The following is a 26892-nucleotide window of genomic DNA, read 5'->3' as shown; positions in this document are numbered from 1 at the left end:
TTGAAAAATCGCTTTTAGTTCTTGAGAAATAAATATTTGAAATGATCGACAATTTTTTCGAATTTTGCAATTTTCGCCGATTAAGTTTCTAAAATTCGTATAAAATCTATTACTTGGAATATGAGTATGAAAAGCTCTCAAAGTGTTAATAATCGTGTCCTCTTTCCAATAAACCAACCTGTTTTGAAAAATAACTTTTAGTTTTTGAGAAAACAATATTTGAAGTTTTAATAAAATTTTCGATGTTGTAATTTTCATCGATAACTTTTAAAATTCGCTATAAAATTCATTTATTGAAGGATACTTGTGGAAATATCACCAATTATTAACTAAAGTATCCTCTTTTTAATGCAACAAGCCGTTTTGAAAAATCACTTTTAGTTCTTGAGAAATAAATATTTGAAATGATCGACAATTTTTTCGAATTTTGCAATTTTCGCCCATTAAGTTTTAAAAATTCGTATAAAATCCACTTCTTGGAATATGAGTATGAAAATTTCCTAAAGTGTTAATAAGAGTGTCCTCTTTCCAACGAACCAACCAGTTTAGAAAAATAACTTTTAATTTTTGAAAAAACCATATTTGAAGTTTTGTTAAAAATTTCGATATTGCAATTTTCATCGATAATTTTCAAAATTCGCTATACAATTAATTTCTTGAAGGATCCTTGTGGAAATATCACCAATTATTAATTAAAGTGCCCTGTTTTTAAGGCAACAAGCCGTTTTGAAAAACCTCCTTTAGTTTTTGAGAAATAAATTTTTGAAATAATCGATAATTTTTTCGAATTTTGCAATTTTCGCCGATTAAGCTTTTAAAATTCGTATAAAATCCATTACTTGGAATATGAGTATGAAAATTTCTCAAAGTGTTAATAAAAGTGTCCTCTTTCCAATGAACCAACCTGTTTTAAAAAATAACTTTTACTTTTTGAGAAAACAATATTTGAAGTTTTGATAAAATTTTCGATGTTGCAATTTTCATCGATAACTTTTAAAATTCGCTATAAAATTCATTTCTTAAAGGATCCTTGTGAAAATATCACCAATTATTAATTAAAGTATCCTCTTTCTAATGCAACAAGCCATTTTGAAAAATCACTTTTAGTTTTTGAGAAATAAATTTTTGAAATGATCGACAATTTTTTCGAATTTTGCATATTTTGCTGATTAAGTTTTAAAAATTCGTATAAAATCCAGTTCTTGGAATATGAGTATAAAAATTTCCCAGAGTGTTAATAAAACTGTCCTCTTTCCAATGAACCAACCCATTTCGAAAAATAACTTTTAGTTTTCGAGAAAACAATATTTGAAGTTTTGATAAAATTTTCGATGTTGCAATTTTCATCGATAACTTTTAAAATTCGCTATAAAATTCATTTCTTAAAGGATCCTTGTGAAAATATCACCAATTATTAATTAAAGTATCCTCTTTCTAATGCAAAAAACCGTTTTGAAAAATTGCTTTTAGTTTTTGAGAAATGAATTTTTGAAATGATCGACAATTTTTTCGAATTTTGCAATTTTCACTAATTAAGTAATAATGAACCAACTCGTTTTGAAAAATAACTTCTAGTTTTTGAGAAAACAATATTTGAAGTTTTGATAAAATTTTCATCGCAATTTTATATCGCAAAAAGTTGTGCAAGTAGCAACATGCCAATGCTATAGCGATAGCCTTTTCTGGACATTACTTAATTTGATTTAACAGAATTCGTAATAACAATACTAGTGGTTAGTACAACATTTTCAGCTGTATTTCTTTTTAAACGCCATCTCTATTTCAGTAGTATGATATGTTATAAATTTATGAATCAAATCCAAGAATACTTATTTTTAAAGGCGTTATCTTTTTTATTTGAACTGAATACATTTAAGAAAGGTTTAAAATCAAACAATTTTCATTTCATATAATTTTTTTAAAGTATATAATTGTTATTGCAAAAATCGTTATAAATATTAAATTAGTATTACAAAAAAAACTTGTAAACATATATTATAAAGAATATAATTTTTTAACTAAGATAAAATGAAATAATTAAGATTAATGAGTATTTGAAGTATTGAAAATAAAATATAGAATAAATATTATTTAATCGTAATGTCTCGTAGAATCTGTTTTGTTGTAAAGTTCAAAACGAAATTCAACTTTTTTGATTTTCTTTTCTTTTTTCTTTTGAATAATATCGGGTTGAGTTTGGCACAAATAATATTGAGTCGTTAAACAATTTTCGGCACCGTACGTATCTAGATTATAGCTCCAAGTTAAACACGTCCAATCTTGATCTTTTTGGGGCGTCCTTCCTTGGATTATTTTCCCATTTTTAGCCCACTTCCAGTTTTTACGATTCCAATCGTATCGACCACCCAACCAAACATCTTCGAACAATCTTAATTTGCGCGCATGCAATTTTAACTTTCTATTTTGACCCGGTTTTCGAAATATTGCCAATTGCGATCTTTTATCTTCACATTTATGATAAGCTTGTTGCCAAGTTTCTTTTTCAGTACTAAAACTAAAACATTTCCTTCCAATTGGTTGAAAATCTCTTGGACAAACGATTGATATCTTCGGTTTTGCTTTTTTTGGGGGTGATGGTGTTACTATGTAATAACCCGGTTGGTTTTTATGGGTGGCATTTTTTAATTGTGGGTGAAGCAAATGTGTTTGGCAGATGAAATATTGTTTTTCCCAACATTTACTTCCTATCCAACTAAAATGTTAATGATAAATATTAAAAATTCTATTATTATATTAATAAGTTTTTACTTAAAATTGTAACTTGGATGGGACAATAAGCAGTTCCATTCAGAGGATGCATTATTGTTTGGTAAAAATGATTGGTATTTGATTAATTTTCCGTTTAATCTCCAAACCCATTGCTTTTTGATCCAATTGTATTGTCCTCCTAACCATCTTGGAACGGAAGCTAAAAAGATTTTAAATTAATTTTTCTTTACTTTATATTAATAAATTTTATGTATTGTTTTACTCAGGTGTTTAATTAAAAAAAATCAGGGGATCATCAAAGTGGAATAGTTTTAGTTTAATAACAATATACAACAATCTAACGCTAAATATCAACTAAAAAACTAGAGCTAACACTAGACCTAGAACTAGAAACATTCGAGTTTAGACTCTTAAGACGGCTAACCCTGAATGATTCTAGTTCTAGGTCTAGTGTAAGTTCTACTTTTAGTTCAATAAATATGTACAACCGTCTAGCGCTGAATAACAATTAAAACTAGAACTAACACTAGACCAAATCTACAATAATCAAACATGCAGAATTGGGTTTAAAAAATCATAACAACCTTGTTTGTGGGAAATAAGTAATTATTTATGGTACATTGAATACTCATAAAATTAGCTTTAAAATGTTCTTTGTTTCATCTTTATATCTCAATTTGTTCTTGAGATACAGCTTTTTAAACTCTATTTGTCAAATCTACAATAATCAAACATGCAGAGTTGGGTTTAAAATATCACAACAACTATGTTTGTGGGAAATAATAAACTATGTATGGCACATTGAATACTCATAAAATTAGCTTTAAAATGTTCTTTGTTTCATCTTAATATCTCAATTTGTTCTTGAGATAAAGCTTTTTAAACTTTATTCGTCAAATCTACAATGATCAAAAATGCAGAGTTGGGTTCAAAAAATCATAACAACCCTGTTTGTTGGAAATAAGATATTATTTATGGCACATTGACTACTCATAAAATTAACTTTAAAATGTTCTTTATTTCATCTTTATATCTCAATTCGTTCTTGAGATACAGCTTTTTAAACTCTATTCTCAAAGGCTCAGTGCACCTTTCAGAGTTACAGGTGATGTTAATAGCTCAGCTCTGCCGTATTTACGCATAAATTCTCTCTTGTTCATGTTTTCTTATCTCTTCTTATCTTTTCGTGTTGTTTTCTGTTTTGTCTATGTTTATGTTTATTATTTTTAAGGGGATGATTGTGGACGAACGATAGGAGACTATCGAACATCACCTTTTGTTCATAAATGTATATAATATGTAATTTTTGTACTTTCACGAATATGTATGATGGTTTTTGTGAACAATAAACTTGTTTATTATAATTATGATTCGTTAAATCTACAATAATCAAACATGCAGAGTTGGGTTCAAAAAATCATAACAACCTTGTTTGTGGGAAATAAGAAATTATTTATGGCGTATTGAACACTCATAAAATTTGCTTTAAAATGTTAATTATTTCATCTTAATATCTCAATTAGTTCTTGAGATACAACGTTTTAAATTCTATTCGTCAATTCCACAATAATCAAATATGCAGAGTTGGGTTTAAAAAATCATAACAACCTTGTTTGTGGGAAATAAATAATTATTTATGGCACATTGAATATTTATAAAATTAGCTTTAAAATGTTCTTTGTTTCATCTTTATATCTCAATTCGTTCTTGAGATATAGCTTTTTAAACTCTATTCGTCAAATCTACAATAATCAAACATGCAGAGTTGGGTTTAAAATATTACAACAACTATGTTTGTGGGGAATAAGATATTATTTATGGCACATTGAATACTCATAAAATTAGCTTTAAAATGCTCTTTGTTTCATCTTTATATCTCAATTCGTTCTTGAGATACAACGTTTTAAATCCTATTCGTCAAATAACCAAACGTGCAGAGTTGGGTTTAAAATATCATAACAACCATGTTTGTGGTAAATAAGTAATTATTTATGGCACATTGAATACTCATAAAATTAGCTTTAAAATGCTCTTTGTTTCATCTTTATATCTCAATTCGTTCTTGAGATACAACGTTTTAAATCCTATTCGTCAAATAACCAAACGTGCAGAGTTGGGTTTAAAAAATCATAACAACCATGTTTCTAGGAAACAAGAAATTATTTATGGCACATTGAGTACTTATAAAATTAGCTTTAAATGTTTGTGGTTTCATCTTAATATCTCATTAGTTCTTGAGATACAACCTTTTAAAATCTATTTGTCAAGTCTACAATAATCAAATATGCAGAGTTGGGTTTAAAATATCACAACAACCATGTTTGTGCGAAATAAGAAACTATTTATGGCACATTGAATGCTCATCAAATTTGCTTTGAAATGTTAATTGTTTCATCATTATATGTCATTTCGTTCTTGAGATATAATTTTTTTAATTTCCTTGATTAAAATTATATAAGAAAGAAAATAAAAACTTCTTACTTGCTATAATTTTAATTTATACGGAACTAGTTTCGAGCTACAAGCTCATCCTCAGCCGAATTGTCAAAATCACGTTATTTAGACAGATGTTTTCTTCGGGCCATTTCTTTTTCTTTCAATTTGTCATTTTATAAAAGATTTTAACTTTTGTTAATCTGTTCTGTTGTTTAATTATAATTATAAATAGTAAATAATGTTTAAGTAATGATTTTCCTGATTTAATAGCAAGTTTGACAATTCGGCTGAGGATGTGTTGTAGCTCGAAACTAGTTCCGTATAAATTAAAATTACTTTTCGAACTTGCAACATGGAACCAATTAATTCAAAAATGATTAAAATTGGCGACCATCATTTCTGCAGGGTTGGGTTTAAAAAGCAAAAGGACGATGTGTATCAAAAATAATGTTAGTCGGAAATAGTGTTAGTCGGATATAACGAACATATTTTGTCCGTTATACCGATATCGAGGTTATACCGTAATTAACTAACAAGGGGACCACCAGACGTGTGACCCTCCGATTTTGAAAAAATTTGGTGTAAGGGTAGGAAATTATATTTAAACCTTATTGGTGAAGTACTATTATTAGACGCCTAGGCATTTTGGAGAAAATAAATTATAAAAATTTTGAAATTTTAAGTTTCGTGAAGTGCGTCTAGTCAACCCTATTGGTTTTACGCTCGTGGCAACAGGTCCGGCAGCTGAGCTAGTTAAGGCGCTAGTTACAGACTCGATGCCCCGAGTTCGCGCCTCGGTAACGGCGTTTTTTTTTTTTTTAATTATAAATTTATTTTTACGTTAAGTCGTAATATGGTAAAGTACTGTGAGGTAATATAACACAAAAAACCTTTTTTCTACACCCACATGTATATGTATATGTTCTGTTTTCTGCACAATTGACATAACAAATTACTTTTGAGAAATACTACGAAAAACACGCATTCTTTGTGTAAATACCAAGAGTAAACATATAAGAGTTAAGGAAAGTACAGAAATATATATATATATATATATATATATATATATTCAAGAACCCTTCTACCATTTAATGGTATAGGGTATCACAAATTTATAAAAAAGACATTTTATTTATACTCACATCAATGTGGCAGGTAAGCAATTGTTAGGGTGATATACATCATAAAAACATTGAAAACATAAATTTTCGTAGCACACTGCGCACCTTAATAGAGCAGGGTTTTTACAAGAGCACGGTTTTTTTAGAACATTAGAATTAAAGCATACTTCATTCACATTTAAAAAGACCTCTCTATCATCAGTTAGTTTTGATGCAAACCAAGCATATCTTAACATATTGTTAAAAACAGATGCTGACAACTGATGATGTACAAGAGAGTGAATTTTTATACAATCTTCTCTCCCCGAAATTTCTCGCTTTCTTTCTATCAAAGCGGAACAATTTTGAAGCCGTTTGATGAAGTTCTTAACTTGTCTATAAAAATAAACGTCACAAGGTTGGCAGAGGGGAGTACATCTTGCAGGAATCACTTTTAACGTACAAATTGAATGGTGATTATCGTCCTTAAAAATGTCATCATATAAGGATGGATTTGTTTGGCCTCCCCAGGAATCAATTATTAATAAAAACTTTTCATTTTCTACATAGGGCAACAAAACTTGCGTTAAATAATGTTTATATAAAGAAGTTGTTAATTTTCCCGACTTCGAGCTGGTAACAATAACATTTTTATATTTTTCCATACAAGTATTGACGTCTTTCTGCACTCGAGGGCCAAAATCACCTGTACACTCTTGCAAACACACAAACACAAGCGGAATTAATTTTCCTGATAGTGTAATGCTATACTGGGCTGTATAGGTGTGTGTGATTTTGTTGATGTTTCCTTTACGAACAAAAACCGCCTTTGAACCCTTCTCGTGCAAACATCTATCATATGTCGATTGATATTGACAGCCTAAATAAGAAGTAATATAATTTATTAAACCGGTACTACAGTTTAAACTTCTTCATATTCAATAGTAAAATTAATTGTAAGTAAAATAGACTTGTAACTCACCGGTTTGATCCGTATTTATAATTCTGTCAGGATGAAAAAAAGGTATCAATTCCCGACATTGTTTTCGAAATTGCTCCGCTGCTGCCAAAGTTTGTTCTATACTACTATACTCCTTTGCACTTACATATTTCGTAATCTTCCTCTGGCGAATTCGATGCTTCTGTTTAAATCGCAACACCCAACTTTCAGAAGCTTTAAAATTAAAATCTTCAAATTGACTTGCAGCTGCCAATGCCCATTGCTGAAGATTTCTAGTTGTCACCTGTAATGACTGTTCCCTGCTTTCCAAAAATCTATCGTACGTCCACGTGTCGATAATATTGTATTTATCAATTGTTGTTCCGCCTTTTCTAACGTCTTCTGCCCAGCGTTGCAAGTACGTTAAGCTTTTTAAGCGGCCGGAGCCTTTAGTCTGAAGACTTTTTAGAGTCCAATTGGGATGCTGTCTTGCCAAATTTACTACTTTTATTTTAGATTCCAAAGAGATGTATTCAACTTCTTTCCTTTTTTTCTCCTCAGGAACATATTCGGCAGGATCGCCACTTTTAACTTCCTCATAGGCATTTTCCGAGTCGCTTTCTTCTTGCGAAATTAGTTCCTCCACTTCGATAAACTTCTTCTCACCAATCATTTCGAGAACGATGTCATACATTTTTTTTCCCATTGCCATAGATGTATAACTAATTTCTTCAGGTCGTTCTGCAGAAACGAGACCACCTTGCTCCAGAAGAATATCCAAAAACATCACAGCACCTTTCAACTCTTTCTTTGATTTGTTACTATAGATAGAATTAGATTCACAATCAGAAGCACCACTACTTCCTACAAATTGTAAATTCGCTTGCGTTTCCATTTTTCTAAACGTCGAACTAATTGTTATGCAACTAACAGTCAAGTGACAATTATTTTGACAGGTTTTGACATTTTTAAAAACAAGTGAGTACTAATTGTAAATGTGAAATTTGATTGGTTAATTTTATTTCATATCCATTCTATGAATATGACTGATATTGCCTACATATTCCCCTATAATATGTAATTAAGGAATTGATACTTCTTTTTCATCCTGACAGAGTTATAAATACGGATCAAACCGGCCAGTTACAAGTTTATTTTACTTACAATTAATTTTACTATCGATTATGAAGAAGTTTAAATTGTAGTACCGGTTTAATAAATTATATTATTTCTTATTTAGGCTGTCAATATCAATCGACATATGATAGATGTTTGCACGAGAAGGGCTCAAAGGCGGTTTTTGTTCGTAAAGGAAACATCAACAAAATCACACACACCTATACAGCCCAGTATAGCATTACACTATCAGGAAAATTAATTCCGCTTGTGTTTGTGTGTTTGCAAGAGTGTACAGGTGATTTTGGCCCTCGAGTGCAGAAAGACGTCAATACTTGTATGAAAAAATATAAAAATGTTATTGTTACCAGCTCGAAGTCGGGAAAATTAACAACTCCTTTATATAAACATTATTAACGCAAGTTTTGTTGCCCTATGTAGAAAAAGAAAAGTTTTTATTGATAATTGATTCCTGGGGAGGCCAAACAAATCCATCCTTATATGATGACATTTTTAAAGACGATAATCACCATTCAATTTGTACGTTAAAAGTGATTCCTGCAAGATGTACTCCCCTCTGCCAACCTTGTGATGTTTATTTTTATAGACAAGTTAAGAACTTCATCAAACGGCTTCAAAATTGTTCCGCTTTGATAGAAAGAAAGCGAGAAATTTCGGGGAGAGAAGATTGTATAAAAATTCACTCTCTTGTACATCATCAGTTGTCAGCATCTGTTTTTAACAATATGTTAAGGTATGCTTGGTTTGCATCAAAACTAACTGATGATAGAGAGGTCTTTTTATATGTGAATGAAGTGTGCTTTAATTCTAATGTTCTAAAAAAACCGTGCTCTTGTAAAAACCCTACTCTATTAAGGTGCGCAGTGTGCTACGAAAATTTATGTTTTCAATGTTTTTATGATATATATCACCCTAACAATTGCTTACCTGCCACATTGATGTGAGTATAAATAAAATGTCTTTTTTATAAATTTGTGATGCCCTATACCATTAAATGGTAGAAGGGTTCTTGAATATATATATATATATATATATATATATATATATTTCTGTACTTTCCTTAACTCTTATATGTTTACTCTTGGTATTTACACAAAGAATGCGTGTTTTTCGTAGTATTTCTCAAAAGTAATTTGTTATGTCAATTGTGCAGAAAACAGAACATATACATATACATGTGGGTGTAGAAAAAAGGTTTTTTGTGTTATATTACCTCACAGTACTTTACCATATTACGACTTAACGTAAAAATAAATTTATAATTAAAAAAAAAAAAACGCCGTTACCGAGGCGCGAACTCGGGGCATCCAGTCTGTAACTAGCGCCTTAACTAGCTCAGCTGCCGGACCTGTTGCCACGAGCGTAAAACCAATAGGGTTGACTAGACGCACTTCACGAAACTTAAAATTTCAAAATTTTTAAAATTTATTTTCTCCAAAATGACTAGGCGTCTAATAATAGTACTTCACCAATAAGGTTTAAATATAATTTCCTACCCTTATACCAAATTTTTTCAAAATCGGAGGGTCACACGTCTGGTGGTCCCCTTGTAAGACTGGTAAGTGAGGACATCTTCACATGAATATTTACATCAAATTACGGGTTTTGCGGCTTGTAATTTCGCAAACACTCGCCTTTAATGCTTAAGATTCTCGTTTGACAATCGTTTCTCTTTGTTTGTTTCCGTATTTAGTATGCAGACACTCAAAGAATTTTCTCGTCGTTCGATCAGGTGTCGTTTTATGGAGCAAAAGCAGTCGTTATATTAATGACTGGTTGACACGCGTTTACGCAAATTTTACTCAGGTTCGGTTTAAATTGCATACCATTAACGGGATATTCTTAAGATATTATGTATTTATGAAAATTCCTTATAATAAAATCGTAAATTATATTTAATTAACGACTTAATTAATATGAGGAAATCAGATAATTATTGGTTTTCAACGTGATGAAAGTAATCGATAATCTTTTTTTATTGCAAAATTTTGAATAAAATTTATTGTAGAAACAAACTTTCTATCTCTTTCATAACGAGAATTGCCTAAATAGGGTGTATCTACTTTATGTACTTGTGAAATATCCACACAGTTTATCACCTACTTCTAAAAATTAGTATATCATAAACCTACATAGATGTATGTAACTCGTTCCATTTAGTTTTAATTCCGCAATAAATCCTATAAATAAAATTTTAACATAAATATACATAGGAACGATCGCGAATCTAATGATTTCTAATTTTCAAGGAATAATAATAACAACGAAACTAAAAATAACTTACCGGCCTTGTCATGCGTTATCAACTGAAACCGTTTTTGAACTTTAATTACTCTGATTATAATTTTTAAGGAATCGCAATTAATTGCTGCCTTGGGCCTTGCGCCCATTTAATAACAAATACCACAAAAACGGAACAATTTTAATCAATTTTATCGTTTAATTTTAACGTCTATATTATGCAATAAGAAATACTTGTAACAAACAGTTCCTTATTTCATGGACATTTCATTGCTCAACAATTTTAGTGTGAATAACACCTGAGTAATAACAAAATAATTGTTATTGATGGGAAAAGTTAGTAATTAAAGTTATAAAAATTAGTATTTAAATGAATGAGAATTTAATTGTGAGTGAATGGTTTTAAAGAGACGCCAAACAGTCTGAGTTTGTAGAAATCTAGAACACAATGTCTATAAATCTTAATGAAGTCAAGGTTAAGAAAAACCTATTTAAAGATTAACACCTGTTATTTATTATAAACAAAAGTTCTTTGAAATTGAATTGCTTGTTAGTATTAAGCTTTAATAAAAAAAAGATTGGTTTTTAGAAAAACTTAAAGATCGTAAAAAAATCCTTTCAAAAACTCAACACCCAATAAATCCAAAAGAATTAAAAAAACCGCCCTTGAAAAAAAAATCTTACCTAATACATCTTGTGAACTCGTAAAATTTCCATTAGCTCCTGTTGCAAAAGAACAAAAAAAATGATTGATCTCGAAATATAAACAATTTCTATTCTTAAACTTGACGTTTTTTTTTTGCTTAGAGCAATAAACACCAGAATTTACGACCAGATCATTCAAATCCCGATAATTTCATCAATGATCTAACTACTTGTGACATTACTTTTCATTTCAAGTTCAATAACAAAATTATAAAATTAGGGCACGGTTACTTGTGATCTAAACATGTGATGTCATCGTAAAAAAGCAAATTGCGCAACAAATAGAGAGAAGAATTTAATGAAAAAAGACTTGAACTACGTTTAGATAGAAAAAAAAGTTTAATTCAATAAAATCACCTGCGTATTGTTTTATTAAATAATTTTTGAGTTCTCTATCTTGTCTTTTATTATGAATTACTGCCAAATTACTTTTCCTTTCTCTGCATTTAAATTCGGCACCATCGAAATTCTCCGCTTCGACGCTAAAATAATAACAAAAGTTGTGTATTTTAACAAATCCATCTGAACATGGTAATACTGTTGGAAGGTGAGGTTCCCCGTTAATTTTTGGCACTAAAAATATAAAAAAAATAATTAGTTTATGTAAAAAAATCGATTATTAAGATACTAAATTAAAACTAATCTAAAACTGATCTATCGTAATCAAGAGTATTAAGATAATATCTCAAAATTACAATAACGAAATAAAAGTGAAAGATTTGACCATGAAGTAGTTGTATTTTTTTGTAGAATTAAGTTTAGAGGTTGATGGTGATGTTAAATTCGCACATCTAAGTTGTTTTTATCTCCTATTTAAGAGTAGTGATGGAACGGATAGTGATTTTGAGAAAAGCCGGATACCGGATATTCGGCATCCCCTTTGGCCGGATATCCGGTTATCCGGCATATCTATCCGGCAAATTAGTTATAATTTCTGAAGTGATACCCTACATTGCCACATTATTGCGATATTTGAATAAAAATGAAATTAATAAGAAAGCTGATAAGATATGTCAACTTATTTGGATCCAAGATACAAAATGAACTTTTTTGGCTTGGTATATTAAAAAGAGGATACTTGAATTAATAATTGGTGATATTTCCACAAGGATTCTTCAAGAAATGAATTTTATAGCGAATTTTGAAAATTATCGATGAAAATTGCAACATCGAAAATTTTATCGAAACTTCAAATATTGTTTTCTCAAAAACTAAAAGTTATTTTTCGAAATGGGTTGGTTCATTGGAAAGAGGGCAGTTTTATTAACACTCTGGGAAATTTTTATACTCATATTCCAAGAACTGGATTTTATACGAATTTTTAAAAGTTAATCGGCAAAATTCGAAAAAATTGTCGATCATTTCAAAAATTTATTTCTCAAAAACTAAAAGCGATTTTTCAAAATGGCTTGTTGCACTAAAAAGAGGATACTTTAATTAACAATTGGTGATATTTCCATAAGGATTCTTTAAGAAATTAATTATATAGCGAATTTTGAAAATTATCGATGAAATTTGCAACATAAAATTTTATCAAAACTTCAAATATTGTTTTCTCAAAAACTAAAAGTTATGTTTCGAAATGGGTTGATTCATTGGAAAGAGGACAGTTTTATTAACACTCTGGGAAATTTTTATACTCATATTCCAAGAACTGGATTTTATACGAATTTTTAAAACTTAATCAGCAAAATATGCAATATTCGAAAAAATTGTCGATCATTTCAAAAATTTATTTCTCAAAAGCTAAAAGTGATTTTTCAAAATGGCTTATTGCATTAAAAAGAGGATACTTTAATTAACAATTGGTCATATTTCTACAAGGATCCTTCAAGAAATGAATTTTATAGCGAATTTTGCAAATTATCGATGAAAATTGCAATATCGAAAATTTGATCAAAACTTCAAATATTGTTTTCTCAAAAACTAAAAGTTATTTTTCGAAATGGGTTGGTTCATTGGAAAGAGGACAGTTTTATTAACACTCTGGGAAATTTTTATACTCATATTCCAAGAACTGGATTTTATACGAATTTTTAAAACTTAATCAGCAAAATATGCAAAATTCGAAAAAATTGTCGATCATTTCAAAAATTTATTTCTCAAAAACTAGAAGTGATTTTTCAAAATGGCTTGTTGCATTAAAAAGAGGATACTTTAATTAACAATTGGTGATATTTCTACAAGGATCCTTCAAGAAATTAATTTTATAGCGAATTTTGCAAATTATCGATGAAAATTGCAACATCGAAAATTTGATCAAAACTTCAAATATTGTTTTCTCAAAAACTAAAAGTTATTTTTCAAAACGGGTTGGTTCATTGGAAAGAGGACACTTTTATTAACACTTTGGGAAATTTTCATACTCATATTCCAAGAAATGGATTTTATACGAATTTTTAAAACTCAGTCGGCAAAAATTGCAAAATTCGAAAAAATTGTCGATCATTTCAAAAATTTATTTCTCAAAAACTAAAAACGATTTTTCAAAATGGCTTGTTGCATTAAAAAGAGGATACTTTAATTAACAATTGGTGATATTTCCACAAGGATCCTTCAAGAAATGAATTTTATAACGAATTTTGAATGTTATCAATTATTGCCTTCAAAAGAAACCGAAAAACCGGTTTGGTGGTCAATCTGTTGCGCACAACCCAACTCAAAAGGACCTGGTTGTGACTGACCTCTACACACAACAAATAATATCGTTCAGAAATTATATAACACGATGAGAATCAGCAGATACAACACTGCGATACTCAGCCCTAGGCTGAATAATCAACATACTGAGAGCTAAAATGCCCAACTAAACTCCAGTATTCACTGGCTGTATAAAATTCCTATATTCCTATAAACTGGCTTCCTGAGCTCAACCTCATTTCCCTGCCCAAGCTGAAGATAGGACGCTTTGGACAAGAATACCAAAAAATATTGAACAATGGAGAACTCCCAATCCACAACTCCACCCAAGCGGCCTCATTGACCAGGGTTAAATCTAGATACCGTGCGAGAAGGATAGTTAAGACTCTACATAATGGGAACTTTAACATTAGGAATTGATATGGAACCAAACCGTTACCTCCGAAATGAGCCGACACCTGAACATATCTGGCCAGCTAGTTGATATTGACTTGCTCTGCCGTATCTGGACGAACGCTAATAGGATTCGAAGAATGACTTATGCCATACTCACGCCATAAATGGAACAAAGCTCCGGACGCAATGTATGGCAGAGAGAAAATGAAATAAACTTCAAAACTGCGACCTTATGGATTAACAACGTTACAATTAACATTATGTTAACTATACCAGTATATTTTTTTGTTATTTTTCTGTACGTGTATTTTATATTTTGTTTTATACTCTATGTGTGTCACATTTATGTCTTATGCTTTGTACCCATACTGTCATTACCATGTACACCCATACAATAAATAAATAAATAATCGAAAAAATCCATTCCACAACAATATTGAGTTATGTTGACTTCATGAAGATATCCGATTCAATTTAGGTTAAAGAAGACATAGGGTTCGGCTGGATTCGCTTGGGATTATCGTAATCTTGTAGGTTTTATAGAAATACTAACCATTAGTTTAGTTTATTAAGAAGAGATGCTTGAGTCCCACATAAAGAACACTTGATTATTCTTAGAGTATTTTCTGGACAAAAGTTTTGCAACATCGACATTAAAATATCGAATAATGTACAGTAATTCAATCTTTGTCAAAATTAGTTGTAATGAGTTTGTCCTGCACTAATAATCTCACAGTCTAACCAACGCCAGGTTTCCACAAGAATGAAACCATAATTCGCAGAATATTGATCTTAAAATTGTGTTGTTAACTTATTAAAATCGTTATTTCAAAAATTGATGGAAAAAAGAAGGCTAAAAATGTCCATGTGCCGTCAGGAATAGAATGTATCGGTACTTCTTTTACAGCTTTTACAGTTTTCACAACTTTCATTTCTTCATCACTATCAAAGATGTTATCCACAATACTCTCTAGTATAAAATATAGGGCAATGAGGTATGTTGTTTAACACAATTCCAATAACATGGGGTAATGAAATGTTAAAGAAATGCAGCATAAATTGTATAGAAAAAGCAACATTTTGCCAATACCGCCATGTATGGAGTGATGATGTGACTATGATGAACTGATGATAATACCTCAACATAAAATCTCTCTAAAACGATGGTTAGTGAAGATGAAGAAGACAATGTTTCATTAATTACTAATTCCAAAAGAAGAAAAGGTAACTAAATGATAAAGGATACAAAATGTTCCTTTTTGTGAAGCTTTTGGGTTGAGATAAATCGAAGTTGAAAATTTAGGTTTAAGCTATGTAGGTCTACTTTTTTTTTTATAAAACATCTCTAATAAATCTCCTGCTGTAATACAGAAACAAAAAACACAGCACATAAAAGACGACAGTTTTACCCCCAGCTTCTTTTTTTTCAGTTGTTGGGTTGCCGCCAATTTTGTATGGACACGATTGTTTATAGTGTCCAAGCATTCCTGGGCCAGACCTACCTCCAATAAAATAAAAATAAAATAAATTTTGATTTTAAATAAGTTTAAAGAATTTAACTTTTAATCAATTCCAATCACGGCTAACATATTCTTCCTACTTATAAAAGCTTTTTCTATTTTGTCTAAAGACAAATGTCTTATTTATTAACAAATGGACATATATCCATCGTCATTTGATACATTGGCAAAAACTATACGACCAAGGACAAATTTTTAGGATTTCACTCATTAAAAAAACTTAACTCAGAAAAGATAAGTGTCAAGATCCTAAATGCACTACCTAATTTTCGTTTGGAAATGGGCAAACTTCTACCGTTGTGGTGAAACAATGGAAAACATGGACTAAAATTAAGTATTAATGGCTTATGCTTAGTTTTGAATATTCAAAATTGTTGCAAAAAAGATTGTGCAAATCCAACACATTTGTGGTGACATAGGATTACAATATTGGCAAGGCAAACAATGTCCAATAAATTTAACATCACGATTCTTTGAAGGAAACTGCTTCTTTACCAGCAATAGTAAGAAGTTTTAGTACATTGAGGTCCATCGAGAGAAGATGAAGAATTTTGCAAAGATATTTTAGATATATTCATGCAAAGTATAAACAAATTAATTTTTTGTTATTGTGGAATGTAAAAATAATAAAAATGTTTAAAAATTAAAGATAAATGTTTTCAGTTTCCGACGCTGTGATATCATTATGGATCATTATGGAAATCGTAAATTTTTAAAGAAGCCGTCAATCAAAGCTCGGTTTAAAGCAACAAGCAGTTAAAATGTAACAATTTTTTACATTGTTTATCTTAAACTAATAAGTATTGTCTATTTATACTTAGTAGCTATGTATTTATTGTGTACATAAATTTTAATCCATTTTTGGTCTGCGAACTGAGGATCTCGTGCAATTAATAAGATATAGTCAAGTATAGTTTAAGTACTACAGTTTCTATTATAGGAAGTTATGGCTAAAATAATAACTAAAATTGCTAATAATTTTGGAAAAAGTACTCTAAAAAAGTATTTAAACTTGTTGAAATGTATTAAAATGTATTTTATGCATTGGAATTCAATCCTCGATTCGAATTACACGAGTGAATTTGTTTAACAGACCATAAACAAGTCTTCATCAAACCAAACGAAGCATGCTAATGTTAAAACTCACGGCCGCAAAAAAATTCTTGCAAATTGATCTTACCGCAAAACGCCAACCAAAATAACAACACAAATCGGTTCATATTTCTTAGCAACTAAGCATTTCCGGCTTATTAAATACACTCTTCAATTTGTTTTCAATATATTTTTCTTCTAATTCTTAGTGGATTTATTAACTTCTTTCTCCCTAAACGGTACCTATTTTTAGGCTTTTGTTTCAAGTGATTCAATCTTGGTTTTTTTTCTGCACTTCTTAATGTACCTTAAGCCATAACTCAACTGTTGGACAACGAATAGTTTCTGCGTCCCATATTTAAGATCCTCGCGAGCGTTCGTGGCCCAAATCCGCTTCGGTTTATTTTCGGTGGGGTTTCGTTTGCCCTCGCGATTAATCTAACATCTTATTAAAAAAAATTCTTCACCGGAAATCCGAATCTATAAATTAGAAATGAATCAGTTTAGTTAATCGAAAAATATATTTATACTAAAACTCGGATCGAATAATAAATCAGGCATAAATTCTTAATGTTCAATTCTCGGTAATGGTAATTTACAATTACGGTTTGTTAAATATAAAACTCATAGATTACTTAAGTTAGTTTGTTCATTTAATGGATTCGTTGATTCTAAGTGGTTTTAATGCATTTTAATCGATATTGTGAAAAAAATATTTCCAGAGAATTTTTCTTATTTAAATAAGAAGATTAAAAAAATAATTGTTTGTTTTTGAGATGATAACTAACATTATTAATTATTTTTTTTTTAATTGACATTGATTACTTGTTTTTAAATCTTTATTCGCTACTAATTGAAATGATATCTTTAAACAAAATAATTTATTTTTATTGGTTCTCTTTTGAGATAAAACATTAAAACTCTACAAAAAAAGTTTTGACATAAAACGATTAGTAAGAAGCCATTTCATCTTGACAGTTTAAACTACAAACCACGTCCCATAAATTTTTAAAATAAATAATTCGTTGGGTTCGGTCCAAATAGACCGGAGAAAATACATTATTGCGTTATAACGATTATAAAACTTCTTATTATGTATATATAGTATACTTATTTTAGTGTGGAATTTAACCGAAATAAATAATTGGTATTCACTTGCGAACCAGGTGTGAATAAAACGAATCGTGCTAACGAATAGCAAATAAAATGATTTCTCTTAAGCATACATAATGTTTTCTGTGAGAATTTTTTTTTAATTACTAATCGTGCGGCGCGAAATAAAAAACGTTTGGGTTGTAAACAAGTCTCGAAATTTTGATTGGAATTTTAATGGGTAAATTAACTGGGACCACCGCGGAAAGAATGATATCATTGAACTGAGTTGTAATGTTTTATTATTACACACAAAGTCAATCACCTCAAATACAGTAAAACTTCGATTTAACGGATTAATACGAGGAAAAGTCCGTTATATGACAAGATTTTAATTTGCACTTTATTAATTAGCACAAGAAAGTTGCTAAAACTAACGCTTTCAAAAGTTGTAACAACTTCAAAAAGCAAAAAATGCATCAAATTTTCGTATTTTCCTATTTTTTCGATTTTGACGTATCTAAGAGCAAAACTGAAGGAGAGCAATATTGTTAAGAATAAAATTTGCTATAATTATTGTCCCAAAAGTTTTTTTATAATAAGCTTCGTTTCCCGAGTGTTACATTACCAACTTGAAAAAGCAATAAGTTCATCCAATTTTCATATTTTTGTATTTTTCTTGATATTGACGCATCTAACAGCAAAAGTGTAAGAGAGCAATATTGTTAAGAATTAAATTTGCTATAACTATTGTCCCAAAAGTTTTTTTATAATATGCCCCGTTTCCCGAATGTTACCATTAACTACTGGAAAAAGAAACAAATTCATCCAACTTTCATATTTTTCTCGATTTTGACGAATCTAAGAGCAAAAATGAAAGAGAGTAATATTGTTAAGAATCCAATTTGCTATAATTATTGTTCCAAAAGTTTTTTTATAATATGCTCCGTTTCTCCAGTGTTACCATTAACTACTGGAAGAAGAAGCAAATTCATCCAATTTTCATATTTTCGTATTTTTCATAATATTGATGCATCTAAGAGCAACTATGCAAGAGAGCAATATTGTTAAGAATCAAATTTTTTATAACTATTGTTCCAAAAGTTCTTTTATAATATGCTCTGATTCCCGAGTGTTACCATTTACAACTAGTACAACGAAATTCATAAAATTTTCTTATTTTCTTATTTTTCTCGATATCTATATACAGGGTGAGTCAATAGTGCGGGGACGGAAGATAGTGGCTATACTATTGAAAATAAAAGAAATGTTTTTATGCCATCATATATTACCATCAAAGCTGTATCGATTAAAATTATTTTCAGCTATACAGGGTGTTTCACTATTCCAGGACCATACTCAACTTCATTTTTTTAAATGGAACGCTATGTATTTTTTTACATATTCTGATTTGCTGTCTTAAATGCTACGACTGCATATCTTGTTTTTAAATTTTGAATGCAAGGTTGCCAAGTTATTATTTTTTTTGTGAAAAAGTTTGAAAATTCAGGTGGTCACTTAAAATTCGTTATCTGCATTAATATTGAATATTGAAGATTGCAATTTGGGGTGTCGATAAACAAAGCTTGGGTCTTTCGAACACTGTTCATACTATTGGATATCATTGTACAGGGTGTTTAGCAAAAGCGATTAATTTATGCAATGTTTGGAGAACCATAACTTTGTTATTTTAAATGGAACACCCCGTATTTTTCTAAGGTTTCGGATAGCCTTATTAATTATCTTTCATTTTTGTTAAGCATATGGTATCTCTAATACGTGTACTTTTTGAGAAAATTAGACTGCTTTAAAAATGTCGGCATAAACGTGATTTATTAAAAAAAAGTAGGCTTTGAAAAGATTTTTATAGCAATACGAAGTGTCAAACAATTAAGTTTTGATTTCTCTTTGTTTGTTCATAACGTGTTTCCAAAATCTGTTGTTTGATTAAAATGAATTTTAGTCAAGAAGAACTTATTGATATGGTATATTTCTTGGGTGCGGGAGAGCGAAATCCATTTCTTGCCTCTAGACTTTACGCTCAACAATTTCCAGAGCGTAGGCATCCTAGGGTTGAAGCATTTGAAAACCTTCAAGAAAGGTTTGAAAGAACAGGACACGTCAAATACGAAAAAAAAGATCGCGAGAAACGAACCACTCGGGAAGAGAACGAACTTTCTGTATTATTAAAGGTAGTTGAAAACCCGCACACTAGTACACGCAAAATAAGCAATGAGCTTAACGTCAGCCAAACGTCTGTTTCAAGAATCTTACGAAAATATAAATTTCATCCATACCATATTCAATTAGTACAAGAACTTGATGCAACTGATTTCCAGAAAAGGCTAGAATTTTCGGAATGGGCATTAGAAAAAGTTCAACAAGAGTATAATTTTTTTGATTATCTATTATTCAGCGATGAGGCAACGTTTCACAAAAATGGCTACGTTAACCGCCATAACTTTCATTATTATGATACTATCAATCCTCATTTTATACGACCAGTAGACCACCAACATCGATGGTCTGTAAATGTCTGGGCAGGGATAGTAGGATCTTGTTTGATCGGGCCGTATTTTTTCGAGGGAAACGTTAACGGAGAATCTTATTGGAATTTTTTGGAAAATCACCTGCCAGCACTTTTAGGAGATGTTCCACTAAACGTTCGGCAAAGAATGTGGTTTCAGCACGACGGTGCGCCACCTCACTATAGTAGGATAGTTAGAAGACATTTAGACAGAATTTTTGTTGATCGGTGGGTAGGCAGAGGAGGTCCTGTTAGATGGCCACCACGTTCTCCGGATTTGACAAAATTAGATTTTTTTTTGTGGGGATATGTAAAAAGCTTGGTATATGAAGAACCACCAACGACGAAAGCAAATATGATGAATCGTATTCGCGATGCGTTTGAAACAATAAACGTAAACATGTTGCAGAACGTTAATGTTTCATTTCTTAGACGAATTGAAACTTGTGTTCAACAACAAGGAGGCTATATTGAACATTTACTTTAATTTTGTTTTGTTAATGGTTGTTGCTTAATTCTTCATTGTATTTTTTTTAATATTGTGTATTGCACCTATATCTTTTTCGACATAAACTTACTTATATGTTCAAAAATGTTGTTCCATAGCCTACATTTTGTAAATAAATCACGTTTATACTGACATTTTTAAAACAGTCTAATTTTCTCAAAAAGTACACGTATTAGATATATCATATGCTTAACAAAAATAAAAGAGAATTAATAAGGCTATCCGAAACCTTAGAAAAATACGGGGTGTTCCATTTAAAATAACAAAGTTATGGTTCTCCAAACATTGCATAAATTAATCGCTTTTGCTAAACACCCTGTACAATGATATCCAATAGTATGAACAGTGTTCGAAAGACCCAAGCTTTGTTTATCGACACCCCAAATTGCAATCTTCAATATTCAATATTAATGCAGATAACGAATTTTAAGTGACCACCTGAATTTTCAAACTTTTTCACAAAAAAAATAATAACTTGGCAACCTTGCATTCAAAATTTAAAAACAAGATATGCAGTCGTAGCATTTAAGACAGCAAATCAGAATATGTAAAAAAATACATAGCGTTCCATTTAAAAAAATGAAGTTGAGTATGGTCCTGGAATAGTGAAACACCCTGTATAGCTGAAAATAATTTTAATCGATACAGCTTTGATGGTAATATATGATGGCATAAAAACATTTCTTTTATTTTCAATAGTATAGCCACTATCTTCCGTCCCCGCACTATTGACTCACCCTGTATATGAGAGCAAAAGTGCCAGAGAGCAATATTGTTAAGAATAAAATTTGCTACAACTTTAGTTCTAAAAGATTTTTTCATAATATGTTCCGCTTTCTGAATGTTACCATTAACAATTTAAAAAAGCGACAAATTGATGTAATTTTCATATTTTTCTTGATATTGACGCATCTTAGAGCGAAAGTGCAAGAGAGCAATATTGTTAAGAATCAAATCTGCTATAACTGTTGCTCCAAAAGTTTTTTTATAATATGCTTCGTTTCCCGAGTGTTACATTACCAACTTGAAAAAGCAGTAAATTCATCCAATTTTCATATTTTCGTATTTTTCTTGATATTGACGCATCTTAGAGCGAAAGTGCAAGAGAACAATATTGTTAAGAATAAAATCTGCTATAACTGTTGTTCCAAAAGTGTTTTTATAATATACTCCGTTTCCCGAGTATTACATTACCAACTTGAAAAAGCAATAAATTCATCTAATTTTCATATTTTCGTATTTTTCTTGTTATTGACGCATCTAAGAGCAAAAGTGTAAGAGAGCAATATAGTTAAGGATAAAATTTGTTATAACTATTGTCCCAAAAGTTTTTTTATAATATGCTCCGTTTTCCGAGTGTTACCATTAATTGCTGGAAAAAGAAACAAATTCATCCAATTTTCATATTTTCGTATTTTTCTTAATATTGACGCATCTAAGAGCAACTATGCAAGAGAGCAATATTGTTAAGAATCAAATTTTCTATAACTATTGTTCCAAAAGTTTTTTTATAACATGCTCTGATTCCCGAGTGTTACCATTACCAACTAGGACAGCAACGAAATTCATAAAATTTTCTTATTTTCGTGTTTTTCTCAATATCTATGCATCTGAGAATAAAAGTGTAAGAGAGCAATATTATATATATTGTTAAGAATAAATTTTCTACAACTTTTATCTTAAAAGATTTTTTCATAATACACTCCTGAATGTTACCAATAATAACTTGAAAAAGCGACAAATTGATACAATTTACATATTTTCGTATTTTTCTAGATATTGACGCAATTAAAAGCAAAAGTGTAAGATAGCAATATTGTTAAGAATCAAATTTGCTATAACTATTGTTCGAAAAGTTTTTTTAGAATACGCCCCATTTCCCGAGTGTTACCATTAACTACTGGAAAAAGACACAAATTCATCCAATTTTCATATTTTTGTATTTTCCTTAATATTGACGCATCTAAGAGCAACTATGCAAGAGAGCAATATTGTTAAGAATAAAATTTGCTATAACTATTGTTCCAAAAGTTTTTTTGTAACATGCTCTGAGTGTTACCATTAACAACTAGTACAACAACGAAATTCATAAAATTTTCTTATTTTCGTGTTTTTCTAGATATCTATGCATCTGAGAACAAAAGTGCAAAAGAGCAATATTGTTAAGAATAAAATTTGCTATAACTATTGTCCCCCAAATTTTTATATAAAATGCTCCGTTTCCCGAGTGTTACCATTAACTACTGGAGAAAGAAACAAATTCATTCAATTTTCATATTTTCGTATTTTTCTTGACATTGACTCGTCTAAGAGCAAATATGCAAGAGAGCAATATTGTTAAGAATTAAATTTGCTATAACTATTATTCCAAAAGTTTTTTTATAACATGCTCTGATTCCAGAGTGTTACCATTAACTAGTACGACAACAAAATTCATAAAATATTCTTATTTTCGTATTTTTCTCGATATCTATGCATCTGAGAGCAAAAGTGTAAGAGAGCAATATTATTAAGAATAAAATTTGCTACAACTTTCGTTCTAAAGGATTTTTTCGTAAAATGCTCCGTTTTGTGAATGTTACCATTAACAACTTGAAAAAGCGACAAATTGATACAATTTACATTTTTTCGTATTTTGCTTGATATTGACGCATCTTAGAGCAAAAGTGCAAGAGAGCAACATTATTAAGAATAAAATTTGCTACAACTTTCGTTATAAAAGATTTTTTCATAATATGCTCCGTTACCTGAATGTTACCATTAACAATTTGAAAAAGCGACAAATTGATACAATTTTCATATTTTCGTATTTTTCTTGTTATTGACGCATCTTTGTGCAAAAGTGTAAGAGAGCAATATTGTTAAGAATAAAATTTGCTATAACTGTTGTTCCAAAAGTTTTTTTATAGCATGCTCTGATTCGCGACTGTTACCACTATCTTCTAGTAAAACAACGAAATTCATAAAATTTTCATATTTCGTATTTTTTTCGATATCTGTGCATCTGAGAGCAAAACTGCAAGAGAGCAATACTATTGAGAATAAGATTTTCTACAACAATTGTTCCAAAAGTTTTTTTATAACATGCTCTGATTCCCGAGTGTTACCATTGACAACTCGTTCAACAACGAAATTCATAAAATTTTCTTTTTTTCGTATTTTTCTTGATATTGACGCATCTGAGAGCAAAAGTGAAAGAGAGCAATATTATTAAGAACAAAATTTGCTACTACTTTGTTCTAAAAGTTTTTTTGTAATATTCTCCGAATCCCGGGTGTTACCTCTTCAAATTTTCTTATTTTTCTTGATATCTATGCATCTGAGAGCAAAAATGTAAGAGAGGTAAGAATAAATTATTTGAGTTAACAAAAAATAAAAATCGACGATATATACAAGTTTATATTTAAATATACATATAGAGGTTCGTTATATGGAGGTTTTACTGTATATGTATATAATTTTTCTTGTCAACTTATAACTATTTTCTTGTCTAAATTTAAACAACGGGAGATATATGCCCACGATTCACTTAAACCGCGACAAGAAGACAGTTTAATTATTTCCTTATAAGAACCAACAATACGTGTAGAATTTTTTTATTGCCTTTCTATGTTTTACGACCCACACATACTCATTGTTTGCTCGTCAAATATATGATAGGTTTAGATATCTCCAGTGTAGGTGTGTCTATATAGTAATTTTACTATTTAATTACAGTAATTTTCTCCACAATTTAATATTAATAATACTCCAATTTCTCGGTTAATTTAAATTAGGACAAAAATTTAAATATAAATTTAAAAAAAACATAAAAAAAAGATAAAACGGTTTGGATTATAAACTGTAATGTTTATTGCCAAAGACTTCGCCAAGACGCGTCTTTGGCTCTGTCCAGTGATATATTTATGGGTTACCGTCAGAATAAACCATGCTATCAATCATGATGATATAAATCTTTAACCACACGTTACAAGAAGTTACCGTTAAAAAAAAAACAACACAAACATTGTTAAATTCTTTAAGTTAAAATTAAATTTAAAAATTATTTTGATTTAATTCTTTCTTAGAAGCAAATTTATTTATTATTGTTCCCACACTGAATCTGAACAAAGTGTTAAAGTGCTCTAAAACCAACTTGTTTGAGTTTAAACATTCCAAAAAGTCAATTTATCAGAATCAATCGTGTGTTTTTTGAGAGTTCCTCGTAAACTTTAGTTAATGGGTGCTGCGAATTAATTGTTTACTTTCGCGAAATTGTTGTAATTTCCAGGCGCGTTTCAAAGTTATTTTTTTTTTCAATTTGGAGCGATGTTACGGTTTCAAATATAAACATAAATTTTCGTTTAAACTTACTTAAGTTAGTTGATGTTACAATTTAAAGGAAATCGAGATCTGGGTTTACTCACTTTATAGTGTCGGGTATTCAGTTCACGTCTCGTCTGAACGACGAAATGTAGTCTAAACTCTAAACTACAAATACGAGTCGCTCACAGCACTTTAAAAACGAGCTAACTCACTCTCTGAACTCGTTGCCGGTGAACGACTGACTGACTGACTCTCAACTTTATAACACACGTCTAGAGACTCAAAAGTATTTTAGTGCTTCGCATCACTTACAATTTGATTTATTTTTTCGTTTGTGGCAGATATTATTTTTTTTTATTGCCAATATTGTTTTCGAAAAGAATTTAATTCAATGATCTCGATAAAAATTAATAATCCATCAATTGATGTTGATATTAAATTTATTGAATCAGAGCAGTTATTTTGAAACGTTTTAATAAAGCTTTGCTTTATGCGAAATAATCTTTTCCGCGATTTATTATTGGTAATAATATAACAATGTTCTTTTTTCTTGACTTTTTATGGATGTGTTTTATCTTGGAGACCTTGGCATATGGTGTTTATTGGTAGGATTTCTAATGCATGAACATATTTTATTTGTACAATTTATATTAAAAGTTATTAATATACAGGATGATTCATAAAAAGTAATTTATTAAAAAATTTAATAGAGCGGAACATTTCTATATGGTCTCGGAGTTTTCCCCCTATCATATAAAAATAATTTGAGTAATTATACGCGGTTGTTGCAGTTTTTGAGGGAAAATAATTATGTAATCTACTAAAGTCATATATCAATTCACTATAGATTTTATCCGTATCATATAAGAAAGTTATGACACCATAACGGTTGCACATGAGCTTGAATCTTGATAATTTTGAAGTGTATTCGGTACACGGCGACGTTCTTTATTTTTTTCGCTGTGGATATCATGACATTGACAATACCCCATGGTTTTAGATGAAGAAAAGATAAGGCTTTCTAGTGGTTTATTTAGTATTTCGCTATCTCTAAAGACAACGAAAATATCGGCTTATAAAGCGGTGTAAAAACAAGAGTAAAAGTTTGTTGTGTTATAATTTTATGATCTTTTCTAGTTCTTTATAAACAGCAGCAACCACAATATGGGTTGCTTCTGGAATAGTGACCAAATGATTTTCAACTGGTAATTTCTAGTGGCTAACTACTTCAAGTCCTCAATTCATTATTACCTACTCCACCATACATAGGAATTAGTATCTCTTTTAGGTGTTGGACACTGAAGATAATAATCAAGTTCACCCTAACAGGACTTTTTTCATTGAATACAACTTTATTTATATCAGGTTTGTCATTAGCAACCTCATTGTAACATCTAGTTGTAGTTTCATCTAGTTTTCTTCTCTTCGCTTGTAATTTACCATCACATTCATTACTAATACTCGCTGTTAACACTTTCGATTATTAATTAAAGTATCCTTTTTTTAATGCAAAAAGCCGTTTT

At 30.1% G+C, this 26892-nt stretch overlaps 1 protein-coding gene across 3 annotated transcripts; it reads right to left on the bottom strand.

Annotated features, from left to right (window-relative positions):
- Positions 1 to 1991: 1991 nt before the first annotated feature.
- LOC111420199 (uncharacterized) lies at positions 1992 to 25813 on the bottom strand. 3 transcript variants are annotated; one of them, XM_023053131.2, is made up of 6 exons: positions 25471 to 25813; positions 17026 to 17417; positions 11647 to 11862; positions 11269 to 11307; positions 2770 to 2929; positions 1992 to 2713 (listed from the first exon to the last, which is right to left on the bottom strand). In XM_023053131.2, the coding sequence occupies exons 2-6, from the start codon at positions 17063 to 17065 to the stop codon at positions 2092 to 2094; spliced, it is 1077 nt and encodes a 358-aa protein (XP_022908899.1). In that variant the 5' UTR covers positions 17066 to 17417; positions 25471 to 25813; the 3' UTR covers positions 1992 to 2091. The 3 variants fall into 3 exon arrangements, with proteins under 3 accessions (XP_022908899.1, XP_022908900.1, XP_022908901.1); XM_023053132.2 differs by having other exon boundaries at positions 25418 to 25622; XM_023053133.2 differs by lacking the exon at positions 11269 to 11307.
- Between the last annotated feature and the right edge of the window lie 1079 nt (positions 25814 to 26892).

This window comes from Onthophagus taurus, chromosome 6 (genome assembly GCF_036711975.1).
Source record: "Onthophagus taurus isolate NC chromosome 6, IU_Otau_3.0, whole genome shotgun sequence".
Classification (NCBI taxonomy): Eukaryota; Metazoa; Arthropoda; class Insecta; order Coleoptera; family Scarabaeidae; genus Onthophagus; species Onthophagus taurus.
The sequence above is the reverse complement of the archived record's forward strand: the minus strand, read 5'-3'. Positions and strand labels throughout refer to the sequence as shown.

Coding starts and splice junctions, on each gene's coding strand:
- LOC111420199 (XM_023053131.2), bottom strand. CDS start 17,065: ATGAACCGATTTGTGTTGTTATTTTGGTTGGCGTTTTGCG. Junction 11,308..11,646: donor TTTAATAAAACAATACGCAG/GTGATTTTATTG, acceptor CTTTTGCAACAG/GAGCTAATGGAAATTTTACG. Junction 2,930..11,268: donor GAGTTCACAAGATGTATTAG/GTAAGATTTTTT, acceptor AAATCTTTTTAG/CTTCCGTTCCAAGATGGTTA.